At 55.5% G+C, this 12,781-nt stretch overlaps 2 protein-coding genes across 7 annotated transcripts in view; one reads left to right on the top strand and one right to left on the bottom strand.

Moving 5' to 3' along the window:
* Positions 1 to 11,577, bottom strand: part of Cfap99 (cilia and flagella associated protein 99) — a 31,564-nt gene extending 19,987 nt beyond the window's left edge. Inside the window, exons 1-2 of one of the 5 annotated variants that reach the window (XR_010040921.1) lie at positions 11,271 to 11,577; positions 3,577 to 3,703 (exon numbers count right to left, since the gene is read on the bottom strand). Coding sequence is in view for 3 of the 5 variants with exons in the window: in XM_013154458.3 (XP_013009912.2) it covers positions 3,577 to 3,687 (111 nt within the window). In the remaining 2 variants the exon portion in view is untranslated. The remainder of the gene's footprint in view (positions 1 to 3,576; positions 3,704 to 11,270) is intronic. The other 4 variants (XM_013154458.3, XM_063230379.1, XM_063230378.1 and 1 more) reach the window with 4 other exon arrangements.
* A 50-nt stretch (positions 11,578 to 11,627) lies between these two features.
* The window catches only part of Zfyve28 (zinc finger FYVE-type containing 28), a 100,434-nt gene continuing 99,280 nt past the window's right edge, over positions 11,628 to 12,781 (top strand). The window contains exon 1 of one of the 2 annotated variants that reach the window (XM_003471688.5): positions 11,628 to 11,955. In XM_003471688.5, coding sequence (XP_003471736.2) covers positions 11,917 to 11,955 — 39 coding nt within the window. In that variant the 5' untranslated portion in view covers positions 11,628 to 11,916. Of the gene's footprint in view, positions 11,956 to 12,638; position 12,781 lie in introns of those variants that run through there. The other variant, XM_063230369.1, reaches the window with a different exon arrangement.

The following is a 12,781-nucleotide window of genomic DNA, read 5'->3' on the forward strand; positions in this document are numbered from 1 at the left end:
CTGTGCACTGGACTCCAAGAGACTGGAGTGGAAGAAAGACTGCACTGAACACCGCCTTGGACCGTGTGTATATAGCAGGTGTGGATGGGATTTGTTTTGGTTGGTTTGTTTTGTTTTTCCAAGGGCGGAGGACTGAACCCACAGCCTTTGCATGGTGCTACATCCCCAGGCCTTCTCACTATTTTGTTTGTTTGTTTTTATCTTAAGACAGTCTTGCTAAATTGCTAAGTTGCCTGGACTCCTTAAACAGTCAATCTTTTTGTCCAGTCTTCCAGAGCACTGGATGGCGGGTGTGGACCACCATGCCGGCCCATGGGGTATTTTATGAAGTATTAAAATAGAAGATATTTTCTGTGCCTGAGTTTTTTCTAAGACAACTGACAGGAAGGGTAAATACAGGCACCCTGAGACAGCCAGCCCTGCCATTGCAGCCTTCCCTAGCCATCCAAGCTGTGGCTTCAGGCTGGGCCAGGCTCACCCAGCTCTTCTGGCTGCCCCACCCTGGCCCATTCCTTCTCCTTTCCAAATCACCTGCCAGCTACTGGCCAGAAGTCCAGAGCCGTGGCCCAGTGCGTGGATCCACCCGGCTCACCACAGCACGATCTGGTCGGGCTCAGGGGCTTCTTGAGTATGGGAAGCACAGAGCCTGAGCAGCGCCTCTGCCCCTCCAAAGGAAAAGGGTAAGAGCTGTGTGGCCTCGTGGAGTGTGCATGTGTACGTTCATGTGAGTGTGTCCCTCTGTTCCTGTTGCTCACTGACACCCGGCTGAGGCCACCCCAGCTTGCTGTTGTCAGCTCGCCTGGCTCTGGGCACCCTGAACCCCCTACCCCTCCATATGGTCTAGGCCCGGGGTCCTCGGCCTCTTCCAGCTCCAAGATGCCCCTGCTGGCCTGTGTCCTGGTGTCCCAGTGCTGTTCTTTTTATCAGGCCAAACCCATACCCCAGTGATGCTGGAAAGCTGCTTGGCCCAGAGATCCTTCCTGAGCTAGGGTGGCCTTAGATCTCCTGTGTAACCATGACCATGCATCTGTGGGAGGGCCCTGCATGTATGCTTGGAGCTGGGGGTTTGAATGTGGGGACAGGGAAAGCCATCACAGACCAGCAAGTCCTGGCACATTTCCAGCCCACAGGGCCCTGCCCCTCCCAGGTCACCAGGGCCTGACACTGCAGTAGCAACTTGGGGTGGTGCCTGATGCCCTGTGGAGCCCTAGCCTGGCCCTGTCTCCATAGCTTCTGCAGGGAGGCTCCCCAGTGGGGCCAGAGCCCCGGAAACATAATCCTTCTCTGCTCTGAGACCAGACGGAGAATGCATTGCAGCTTCTGGTGACACTGGCAGCCCTTTGTGCTTCCTGGCATAAGGCTGCCTCTCTCTGTCCCCTGCCTGCATGGTTCCCTTTTCTATGTTGATCTGCATAGGTCTCTCCTCTTTTGCACTATCTTTTCTTTCTTTCTTTTTTTTTTTTTTTTTTGAGACAGGGTCTCTTTATGCAGTTCAGGCAGGCCTTGAGCTCACTCTGTAACCCAGGCTGGTCTTGAACTCACAAGAGCCTCCTGCCTCAGCTTCATGAATGCTGGGATTACAGGTGTGTGCCACCACCCGCGGTGCATTTCCCTCTTTTGATAAAAATGTTATTAGACTGGGTCCAGCTGACATCAGTATTGTGACCTCTACACCATGTATCCAAGTAAGGTCACATCCCAGGCTGGCAGGATTAGGACTACAGCCCCCACCATGTGCCCTTCACTGAAGCCTCTGGGCAGACTCTGCTGCCAATTTTGTGCTGCATCACTTTTTCTAGCAGGTGGCAGCCTCAAGCCTTGAGCAAAAAAGTGGATGGATTACAAGCATCTTTTGACAACCGGAGATAAAATGGGCACCCAAGCTGAATCAGTGCCCAGTGCCCCACTCCCATGACTTCAGAGGGACTTTGAACAGATTGGAAAGGTCACATGCCTCTAAAGAAGGCTGAGTGTGTGGCAGTGGGTGGCTGCCCCGGGTAGCAGTCACTGCCAACTGCTGCCAGGCCATGGGTGGCATTAAGGTGCCGTGCTGACCTTGGAAAGGAAAGGAACGGTCACTAAAAGTCTGTTATTTGTCAACCTGAGCAGCTCCAGAGGCCCTGGAGCAGTGAGAGAAGCAGGAGTGCAGTGCTGCTCAGTGGAGAAAGCCCTGACGTCAACAGCTGAGCACATGAGAGCGCTTCATCAGGTGCTGCTGCTTAGACCCAAGATGTGCACTCTGGTGAGAGACACCTGTCAAACTCTCCAGCGGTGGGTTTCTGCTGCTGCAGTGCAGGCCAAGCTGGCACCAGGGGTAGGGGAGGAGCTGGGGAGCAGCTGGTAAGGAGTCTTGCTGGGTCCAGAGATGGTGTCATCAGGGGCTGTGGTGACTTCAGGTCCCAAGGCCTTTAGGGAGTGACTGGAGGCAGGCAGAGGGGGCTGCCAAAGGAGTAGGGCTGGGCCCTGGAATTCTGGGACGTGTCCTGCCCACATTTCCATGTCCTCCTGCAGCTGTGCCTGGGCCAGGTGTTGTGCCAGGTACAGGGCCTTTTCCTGGCCTGGCCGTCAGCTGTTTCCATCAGTTTTCTGACACGTTCACGGTCTCAGGGAAAGAGCTTGGGGGCACAGAGGCACTAAGGTGGGAGCATTGTCTCCGCAGGGCCCTGGACCTGGGGCTGAGCAAAACAAGGGCAGCAATGGCCACAGATAGACCATAGTCCACAATTACAGAGAGGTGGCCCCCCACCAATGTGTTCGTCAGGACAGTATTTGTGAGGAACACCTATGCAACCATCTCCCAGCGTCTCCCCTGGTGCTTGCTTGCCTGTCCAGGGTGCTGGGCCCCCAAAGACCTGACAGCTGGGCTGTAGGAATCCAAGCACCTGCACCCTGGCACCTGCCCTGATGGATAGAAGGAACAGCTGGGAGCAGTGATCTGGTGACAGGGAGGGTGATACTGCAGCAAATGTCACTGCTCCCCTCCCAGGCTCTGTACCCTACTCCAGTGGACCAGGGTCTGGACTTGCAATAAGAAAGCAGACTGGGATCCCCAAGGGCAGGGCAGGAGTGGAGGAGCTGGGTGGCCAGCCCCTAGGAACAGTCCGTTACTCCTCCCTTGTGTGGGCCGGCAGATGAAGCAGGTGGGATGAGTCAGCAGCCCCCTAGGGCTTCAATGTCCAGCCTGCCCTGCCTCTGCAGGAGGCCCCATGAGTGAAACACAGCCCCCCATGAGTGGTGCAGTGTCTGCCCTGGGCACCACAAGCCTCAGTCCCTCTGGAATTGGTATTGGGGAAGAGGATCACAGGGTTGCGTCTTCAGACCTGGGTTGAGGACAGGCTGATCGTGGGGACCAGTATCTCCTGACACAGAGCCACTGTGTCTTCTCATTGGATCCCTGACATAAAATACTTCCCATGACAAAGAAAGGTCTCTGTGGAAACAGTTGGCCTCCGAGGGGACTCTCCCAGGCCTCTCCCTGGGAAGGAATGCACTGGATGGGTATGAATGGGATGCTGTGTCATGGAAGTGAGATGTCACTGACACAGTGTGTCATTGACACAGCCACCTTTATCCTACCTGCAGGGAGGTAGATGCAGCCTCTAGGAACAGCTCAGGACTATCTTTCTCAGGTTTAAATTTGCCCAGATGCTCTATCACAATCTCAATGCATCTTCCATAGTAGGCCATCTTCCTGGGCAGGACCCTGAAACAAACCACCACAGGTGATGTTCACCACAGCCTCTGGGTGCCAGCTTGGCCTTGGGACATTCCCCATTGTTGATGGGAAGCACACCAGAGTGCCAGGGACCTTGATGGTGAGGAGCATTGATGTAATTGGGGCCCTGGCTCAGGTGTACTGAGGCCCTGACCTCTGTCACCTAAGTGGCCTGGGAGAGACTTGCTGAGCTCACCTCCCCATCCCCTATTCCTGCCCAGTCCCAGCCCAGCCCCTGAAGCACCAGGCTGCTCCATGAGCCACGCTGAAAATGGGATGAAGCTGGGAGAAGGGCTAGGCCGTGGAGCTCAGCCCAGGTAAGGCAAGAGGTGGGGGAAGAGAGTAGGGAGGGTGGCAGTTGTGATGTGACAATTATCAACTAGATCAGAGTAAGAGACTCTGGAGAGGTAACTCTGGAGGTGATTGGACTTGGGGAATGCTCATTCCTCAGTGGATTAACCCACTGACATTCACAGCTGAATTCACTGGTTGGAGGTGGCTCCTGGGGGTTGTCTTTGGAGGGTACTTTGCTGGCCTTTTTGCCATACTCTGCTTTCCAGTTGCCATAAAGTAAGCAGCCTTGCTCTGCCATACCCTTCCACCATGATGTTCCTGCCTTGGAGCAGCTGACTATGGACTGAATTCCCTGAAACCATGAGCCAAATAAACCTCTCTTCCTTGAAGTTGTGGGTACTGGGTATTGTGTTCTCACAATGAGAAAGCTGACCAACATGGCTATTTAATCAGAGGGCCCTGTGAAGAGGGGGACCAAATCATAAAAGGTTGAGATCCCCAGGTCCAGCACCTTTACTTTAAAGATGAGGTAACTGAAACCCTGGCCTAAGTGGCAAGGCCTTACAGAACACTGAACATTCTAGAAACATGCCAGTTGGGGGACATGGGTTTTTCAGGTCCCTCCTGGGGTGAAGACTGAGAGAAGACACTTGAGATGAAGATAGGTCCCTGAGAGCTGGCTCTCCTAACCACTGGTGGTCCCTAACTGCCCTAGAAGAGGTAGATATTACACATAAAGGCTCCTGGAAGTTTGGGCTATAGTCAGTTCATTTAGGACAGCCACAGCAGTCAGAACCCCTCCCAACATGGGCTTAATTCCCACCTTCCTCCCACCATCTCTCATCTGTCACTCTGGGCCAGCTGAGTATGCAGGCCCTTCTGGCCAAGTGATCAGGGAGCAGCCCCAGACCAGACTATAACCAGAAATGACTGGGAAATCAATGTGGTCAGGGCCCCAGGAGGTGACCAATCCTGACCAATCCCAGCCAACCCCATCCAACCCCAGCCAATCCTGCCAGGTTCATGGTTGGTCTTCCCCTCCCTGTCCCCATGAGGCTGTGGAAAGCCATAGAAAATTACTTTGAGCATTAGGGAACTATTCCAAAAGATCCCAATTCCAATGCCCTGGAGTTCCAGAAACAAGAGAGAGAGAAATAAAACGAGACAATGCCCAGAAGGAATCATGAATTTCTAAGCTGGAAACATCACTGAATGATTTTAGTGTGCATCAGGGTTGCAGAGCAGCCTTGGTTTCTGTTGGTGAGGACCCAGGGGAGTAACTGCCAGCCCCAAGGTCTTGCCCATCCTCAGGAGCAAGCCCAGGGAGGAGATGCCTTACAGGAAGGAGATGCAAATGACCGTGGGCATCACTGCATGAGTGGCAGGACAGACATTTAGGAGTCTGTCCTGGATGCTTCCCTGAGCAGAGAGGGAAAGAGGCTGGGACATCTGCGTGCCCACCATCACTGGCTGCACCCTGGGTCCTGTGTGACTGCTCCAGCACCAGCCTCTGCTCTGCATGACACAGCCAGCAGCAGCCTCTCTGAATGAGGGGAGAGGAAAAAGCCCTCTGAAAATGGGCTTGAAGCTCAAGTGCCACCAACAGGCCCTGGAAACCTGGTCCCTAGAGCCATGTGAATAAGTGAGTTGCTAGCATGACCAGGACGCCATCCCTGCCCTGGTTCACTTAGCACTGGGTCCCCTTGCTCCATGGCTGGAGACCATGGAACAACCTCGCTGTGGTCTCCTCCCAGGCCAGTGTGGTCCTGATGACATGGCAGGGGACAGACAGGGGCCCTCTAGCTTGGATGCTACCAGCATAAATCCACTCAACAGACAAATCCACAGGCACTGAGCCATGGTCTCTGCAGCTTGGTGCAGCCCTGTGCAAGACAAGGTTTGTTCAAGGCCACTCAGTGCTCCTTCCCCTCCTCTTACCACTTCGGGCCACTCAACCACCTCCAGTGAGTATCCTAGGGGTGCCGCTCAGGCAACACCTTCAGCAGGGGGATGCACCCCTCCCTGCCTCCTCATCCACAATACACTTAGAGTGGGGCTGCATCGTGACAGGTGTCACACTCAACAGGTGTTGCAGCCTCTTTACTGTGGTGTCCTCTCCTGGGAGGGCTGGGAAAGCCAGGCAGCTATGACACAGCCAATTCCAGTGGGAGTCACTGGCCCTGGGGACCACAGCTAGGTATCTGGGGCAGAAAGCACTTTTGCCTGGGGGGCAGTGTTGTTTCTGTGTGAGTGTCACTGGGATCCTGGGGACAGGGGGAGGAAGGCAGCTCAGCGATCTCATTCCCATCATTACCACAGTCATACACATCCAGGTACTTTTAAAAACTGGACAGTTTGCTGGGCATGGTGCACACACCTGTGATCCCAGGGCTGTGGGAGGCTGAGGAAAGAGGATTATGAGTTCAAGCCCAGCATGGGCAACTTAGCAAGACCCTATCTCAAAATTAAAAATAAATAGCTAAAAAAGGCTGGGGATGTAGCTCAGTGGTACAGCATCCCTGGCTTCAATCCCTAGTATCAAAGAATCAAAATTAACACCAACCAACCAAAAAATCCTCCACATAGTAACTAGAGTCTTTGGGGTGCAGTGAGAGGTAGGCCACTACCCCCAGTCAGGCAGGGCAGAGAAGGCACAGGTACTGCTGGCACTGAGGAATTCTGGCCTTTCTTCCTCGGGCAGCTATTATTGGGGGTAGACAGGGTAGGGCCCCTGGCAGAGGCAGAGCATCAGGAACGGCCCTGGGCATGGCTTGAGGGTGGGCTGGCCCATCTGGAGACAGAGGCAGGTGTCTGAGTGGCTTCACTGCCTGCTGGGCATTCAAGGACCAGTGCTTGGTGTCTCTGAGCCCAGTCTGAGGTTGGTTAGGGACAGAGGGCCGCAGGTACTGAGAGCCAGGTGTCCCTGTGGTGGGGAGGGAAGGAGGAGCTGGGAACAGGGCAGGAGCTCTAGTGCTGTCTCTGGGTTGGGGTAACCCTTACAGCACCTTGGAGGTGAGTTTCTGCCCCGGCTTGTTCTGTGGTGTTACCTGCCATGCAGGACCTACCCTTTGAGTACGGCTATGGGCCCTTTGTCCCACCCAGGCTCAGTCTGCAGTGGAACAACCCTACACTCCAGGACCCTCCTTGAGGGCACTCCCAGGTCCTGCTCCTCAAGGCTTCCGCCTCACATGCAAACCTTGATGCGCTCTGCACTGTGGAAAATCTGTTTTTCTCAGTTGGGCAGGCATGGACAGTCTGGGTGCTCAACACATGGGGCCACAGGGGCCTGTCCTTTCTCCCTTGTCACAGGGGAGGTGATGTGAGAGCTGGGGTGTCCTGCTGAGGGCCTCCAGTGGTTCCCTTGTGATCAGTCAGTCATGAGGTCAGGGACACCCCTATCCATGTCCTGAAGGACACGGCTGCATGGGTGAGGCCTTAAGCTAAAGCCACCACCAGCCTTTGGCTCCTCCTGATCCACCAGCATCCAGCAGATGGCCACAAGGCTCTGAATCCCAGGCTTCCTCCCCAGCTCTGGGGTGCGGTGGAAGGGTCTGGGGAGGAATGGCCTCAGGGCTCCACTCCATCCACCACCAACAAAGCCCCCTCCACAGTGGAGGCCCCCCCACCCTCTTGGCATTTTAGCAGTCCCTTCCTACAGGGCTCCTAGACCCCAAATAATCCTCCTCTTCTGGTGGATACCCTGTTGTGCCCTCTGATGTCAAGTGAGGGCCATCCCCTCCCTACTCTGGGAGCATGTGGGCGGGCCCTGCTGCTTCACCCCAGCCTGGCCCTTACCCCAGAGCGGGAACCTTGCCAGTGCCCAGAAATGCCTGGAATCTATGGCGAGGGCAAAAACAGAAAAAGGACCACATACCCTCAGCCATACTGCCCTTAGCTTAGCTTTAAGAGATGACTTTCTCAGTCAGGAGTAGGACTTCAGAGACAAACTGAGCAGAGAGGGAAAGAGGCCGGGACATCTGCGTGTTACAAACTATGTTTTCTAAAGCCTTTATTTACAGGGATCCTTTGTTTATAGTGTCACAGAGTAAAATTTTATCATCATGCTTAAGTGGGAGATAGAGGCCACAGGAGAATTTTCTAAGGAAAGAAGAAAACAAAGTCTGCATTGAGCAGGGTTTGGGATGGGTTAGGGTGGGGGCTCTCTGGCTCCCTAATTTTCTCCCCATGTGAGCCCAAGGCCCGGGGTGGCTCACTCCTTGCCTGACCCCTGGTGACCCCTCAGGATGAGCCAGCCCTTCATGGGAATCAGGAAAATAAGCTCTGTGGAATCCAGGAATCCAAAGGAATCCAGAGGAATCCAGAAGAAAGGCGTAAACATGGGCAAAAGTGTGTTTACAGTGTTGGGTGAGCTTTCTTGTTTCCCCACAGCCACAGAAGGAGCTGCAGCATGGGGATCCCTCCCCCAGCATCTGCTTGAGGTGTGGCTCGGCGTGCATGCACATGCATGGGAGGTGCTCCTAGGCACAGAGTGGTCTGTGCCCTGTCCATCTCCTGCCCTGCAGTTTGGACCATTCAGAGGAAAGCATGGCCCAGGCACTTGTGGGGACAGCAGCCAAAGAGAAGCCAGGAACCATGCCACGCCCTCCCACGCCAGGGCAGGCTAGGCTGCAGAAGACCTGGGATGGAATTTGTGGCTAAACCGAGGTGCCTCTCTGAGCCTAGCTTGACTCTAGTCACCAACCGTGCAACTCTGGTACCCTGACTTCTGGCACACAGCAAGTACAGCATTAGGAGGGGCATGAGAAAAAGGATGCTTGGATTCTGAATTCCCCCTAATGCTGCCTGTGATTTGGTTCAGAACAGTCACATCTTTGAGTAGGAAATGTGGGAGGTGGGATTTAACTTCCAGGCTTGCTTTTTTCTCGTATTGATTTTCTATTCCACTAATCAGGACTTGACCGTTCCCACTTAAAGCAACTTGACAGATGGGCTGGAGTACAACTTCTCTCCCCTTAGTAACCCTAATAGACAGAAGGCATATAGGAGGAGGTTTAAATTCCACGGACAAACCAGCTCAATGTTCTCAGTCACCAGAGATTCCTCATTTGCATAAGACCCCAAAAGTATGTTAATTAAAATATGTTCTTTTCCCATGATTAAAGCCAGTCTCCTGAGGCTGCTGCCAAGTCCTGCTCCAATGGCTTATGCTTAAAGCACAGCCTCAGGTGGTAGATTTTGCTACTTGCTTTTCAATTTGACTCTCCCCTTCCTCTTAACAAAATCTCAGTTTTTAGTTGGGCCTATTGACACTCAGCTGAAAGATGACATTTCCCAGTCTCATGACTAAGTACTTGACCTCTGAGAAACAGGGGGGTGTGAGACTTCTCGAAAGTCTCTCTCAAAGGGAAAGGAATATAGCCTTTTCTTTTTCATGTTCTGCCTGGCCTCAGGAGGCAATGGCAAGAACTCAGGCAGTCATTCTGGATTGTGAGAAAACAGGAAACAATTGACTGCTAGAAAAGTTGATCTCTGATGGTGGGGTGCTATACCTACCTGCAGTACTGTTTCTCTGTGGGCCTCTTTCCTGGAAACATCTGTGTGGGCCTCTATGATGTGAATTTTTTTTGCATGCAGCTAACTGAACTTAATTCTAATGGATATATCTGCCTCCTTGAGGCCAGCCTTTAAGAGTACAAGTTCAAAGTATGAAGCCTAGGAGAGGAGCTTCTGAGCAGCGGTACGAGCTTAGACCTTGGGATCAGCCAAGTGCAGAGGACAGCCACTCATCCAGAGGACAATGACCCACAAGTGTGCTCTGAGTTCTGCTCGAGGGAAGAGCTTTATGGGAGAAGACGCAGAGAGTTTTTGGACATGCTGAATTTGAGGGGATTGGTTAGTGGTCCAAATGGTGAAGAACAGGCAAACAGGTTTGAAGCCCCAGAGTTTAGGCTGAGATGGAAGTTTCTGAAAGGTTTTGGAGAAAATGGTTGTTTATAAGACCATGTGACATCCAGGAGGGGGGGGTGCAGGAGTGGCTTCCAAGGACTGAGTCCTGAGCCTGCAGGGTAGGCAGGTTGGGAGCAAAGAAACCCTTGGAAGGAGTTGTGGGATGGAGTTGGGAGCAAAGAGCATATCTCTTCCAGCCAAGTGAGGACTGCATGTCACCAGCAGAAGCGGCCAACTGGGTCACCTACTGCTGACAGCAGGAGGAGATGAGAGCTGGCCTGATGGCTAGATTTAGCAGCACTGAGGTCGAGGATGACTTTGATAAAGAACTTCAAAGAAGTGGCTGTGGACATTTGATTGGAGTAGGGTCAAGGAAGAACAGGCAGAACTGGAGCTAAAAGGTAGCGTGGAGGGGCTCTGCTCTTCAGAGACTGGGGAAGCTAGAGGGGATGGAGGTCCAATGGGTGTGGGGAATCTTGGGAGCCGGCTTAGCAGGAGGGCAGGGGGCAGGCTAATGAGAAGACGCAAGGAATGCCGCTGAATTCTGGGCAAAGGGAAGTCTAACCTCCTACTTTGGGTGTCTTCTATTTTTTGGGTGCTGGGGGTGGAGCCTAAGGCCTCTAGCCTGCTACATGCCAGGCAAGTGCTCTACCATTGAGCGATCAGCCGTGCGCGGTGCCTCAAATCTGCGCATTTTAGAACAGCCAAAGCACTGCTGCTTGGGGCGAGGGGACTGTAGGGAGGCTGCTGGACGCACGCAGAGCTGCTCACAGTTTGGACTCATCGCGTAAGGCCTGGGCACTTCCGCCTCTTTGCGCCTGGGTTTCCTCCCCCGTGAGTGGTCATTTTATTTTATTTTATTTTTTGGGGGGAGTGGTCATTTTAAGTAAGACTATCTATTATACTCATTTCCAGCTGTCATTGGCACTCAGATTTTGGTGATTTTATTTTTATTTTTTATTTTTTTGTCTTTTTCGTTTTTATCAGTACCAGGGATCGAACTCACTTGCAAGGCAGGCGCTTATGCCGCTGAGCTAAATCCCCAGCCCCGGTGATTTTAGTTTTAAAATTCTTTTAGTGTTTCCAGAGATCCAAATTAGGGTAGCCTTGAGAGAAGCAAGGCTTATTAAGATACGGGAAAGTGACTAAAAAGCGCCGAGTACAGAGGCAATTAAAGGAAAGGTAGTAGAAAAAGCAGCGTTAACTGTAATTGAGGAGCTGGGAAACAGATCAAAGACGTAAGTGGAAGCCAAAAGAGGGAAACAAGGGCGATGAGCACTTGAGAGAATGGAAAGTGTCCTCGAGCAGATCGCGATGGGGCCTGCGCCTGCCCTCACCCCGACCGACCCCGTACCTGCGCCGCCGGTCTTCTCTGGCTCCGCGTGAACCGCAGGTCCCAGCGCCCGCCGGGCCTGGGGACCTGCTGTACACAGCCCGCAGCCCTTCGCTAGGCTGGCGTCGTTGGCGCGGTGTTATCTAGCAACCGCGGCGCCGCGCGGGAGGCCGCACCCGCGGAGCGCACCGGGACATGTAGTCTGGGAGAGAGTCGGGACTGCGTGGGCGCGCCGGGCGGGGCGGGGCGGGGTGAGGCGCGGCGCCGCTAGGCACCGTGCGAGGATTGGCTGGCTTCCCTGCTGGTCCCACCCCCGGCTCACGGTGGGCTCGTGGGGCTCTGGGCGCATGTGCGGCGCTGGGCAGCCTTGACCCGCGGAGCTGCGTGGTGCCCGTGTGCGGCGAGGAGTCGCGCGCCCCGTGCTTGCGCCTGCCCGTGCGTCCGTGAGTCCGCGGGCCTGAGTCCACCCAGCGCCGCCTGCCAATCGAGCATCCTCCGGCCGCGCACCTGCTGCGCGCACCTGCTCGCTGCCACTCCGCGCTCCGACCCGCTCGCGCCTTGCCGGCCCGGCCTGCCTTCACGTCCGCCCCGCGCCGCCGCCCTCGGACCCGGGCGCCGCGCTGCGGAGGGCGAGGGCCGCCCGGAGCCTGGCCGGGCCGGCGCGGCGATGATGAACAGGTTCCGAAAGTGGCTCTACAAACCCAAGGTTTGCCCCCGCGCCGCGCCGCCGTCCCTTGACTGACGTCCTGCCCGCGCCCCAGTGAGGCAAACCCTTTCTGTCCTCGGCTGCCCCTCTCGTGGACCCTACTCCCCTTTCCTGGACTCTGAGACCCTGGCCGACCATCGTCGCTCAGGCACCGGCGCGGCCCCGAGTCCGGGCGAGACGGACCCCGCTCACTCTCGGCCTGGGTGCGCTCCCCGCTTCTGCCTGCGGCCGACCCGGTCCACCAACTCCCAGTCGCTCAGTGCCTTGCCGGATGGGACGCTGCCCGCCCCGCAGGGTCCCCGGCCCACCGGTCCAGGGAGCCACCTACCGCTTCTGGGTATCCCTCCCTGCACTGGGAATGCCTCCCTCCACCCTGAGCCACAATCTCTTGGACTCAGGATGGCTCCCCCCAATCTCTGCGCCCCAGAGCAGAGCCTGGACTCGCTTCCTCCGGGTTCCTAGTCCCCAGGTCCCCATATCCGTACATGCTCCCCTGTTGGACCTGGACCCCCAGCCAAGACACCCCTGGCCGATCGCGGCCCAGCCCACGGCCTCTCCAGAGCGGGACAAGGTCCTCTCCGGCGCCTGCAGTCCCCGCCCGGCGCCGCTTCACTCCCAGCTTCGGCCCGCGCCTCGGCGGCTGCGCTAGTCGCACTGCGGGCGCCGCGTCCCCGCCACCCGCTTCCCCCGGACTCGCGTCCGCTGCGTCCGGAGTGGGCCCTGCGCACTGGTCGGGCTCTACAATGCTGGTCCCGCCAGGAACCAGGCGGTCTTCGGCGTCCAGCGGTCTCATATCGCGGAAGGGTCCGGCGCGGGGTCCCGGAGG

This window comes from Cavia porcellus, unplaced genomic scaffold (assembly GCF_034190915.1).
Source record: "Cavia porcellus strain 051 isolate PalLab524CR breed Dunkin Hartley unplaced genomic scaffold, mCavPor4.1 scaffold_18, whole genome shotgun sequence".
In the NCBI taxonomy this organism is placed as follows: Eukaryota; Metazoa; Chordata; class Mammalia; order Rodentia; family Caviidae; genus Cavia; species Cavia porcellus.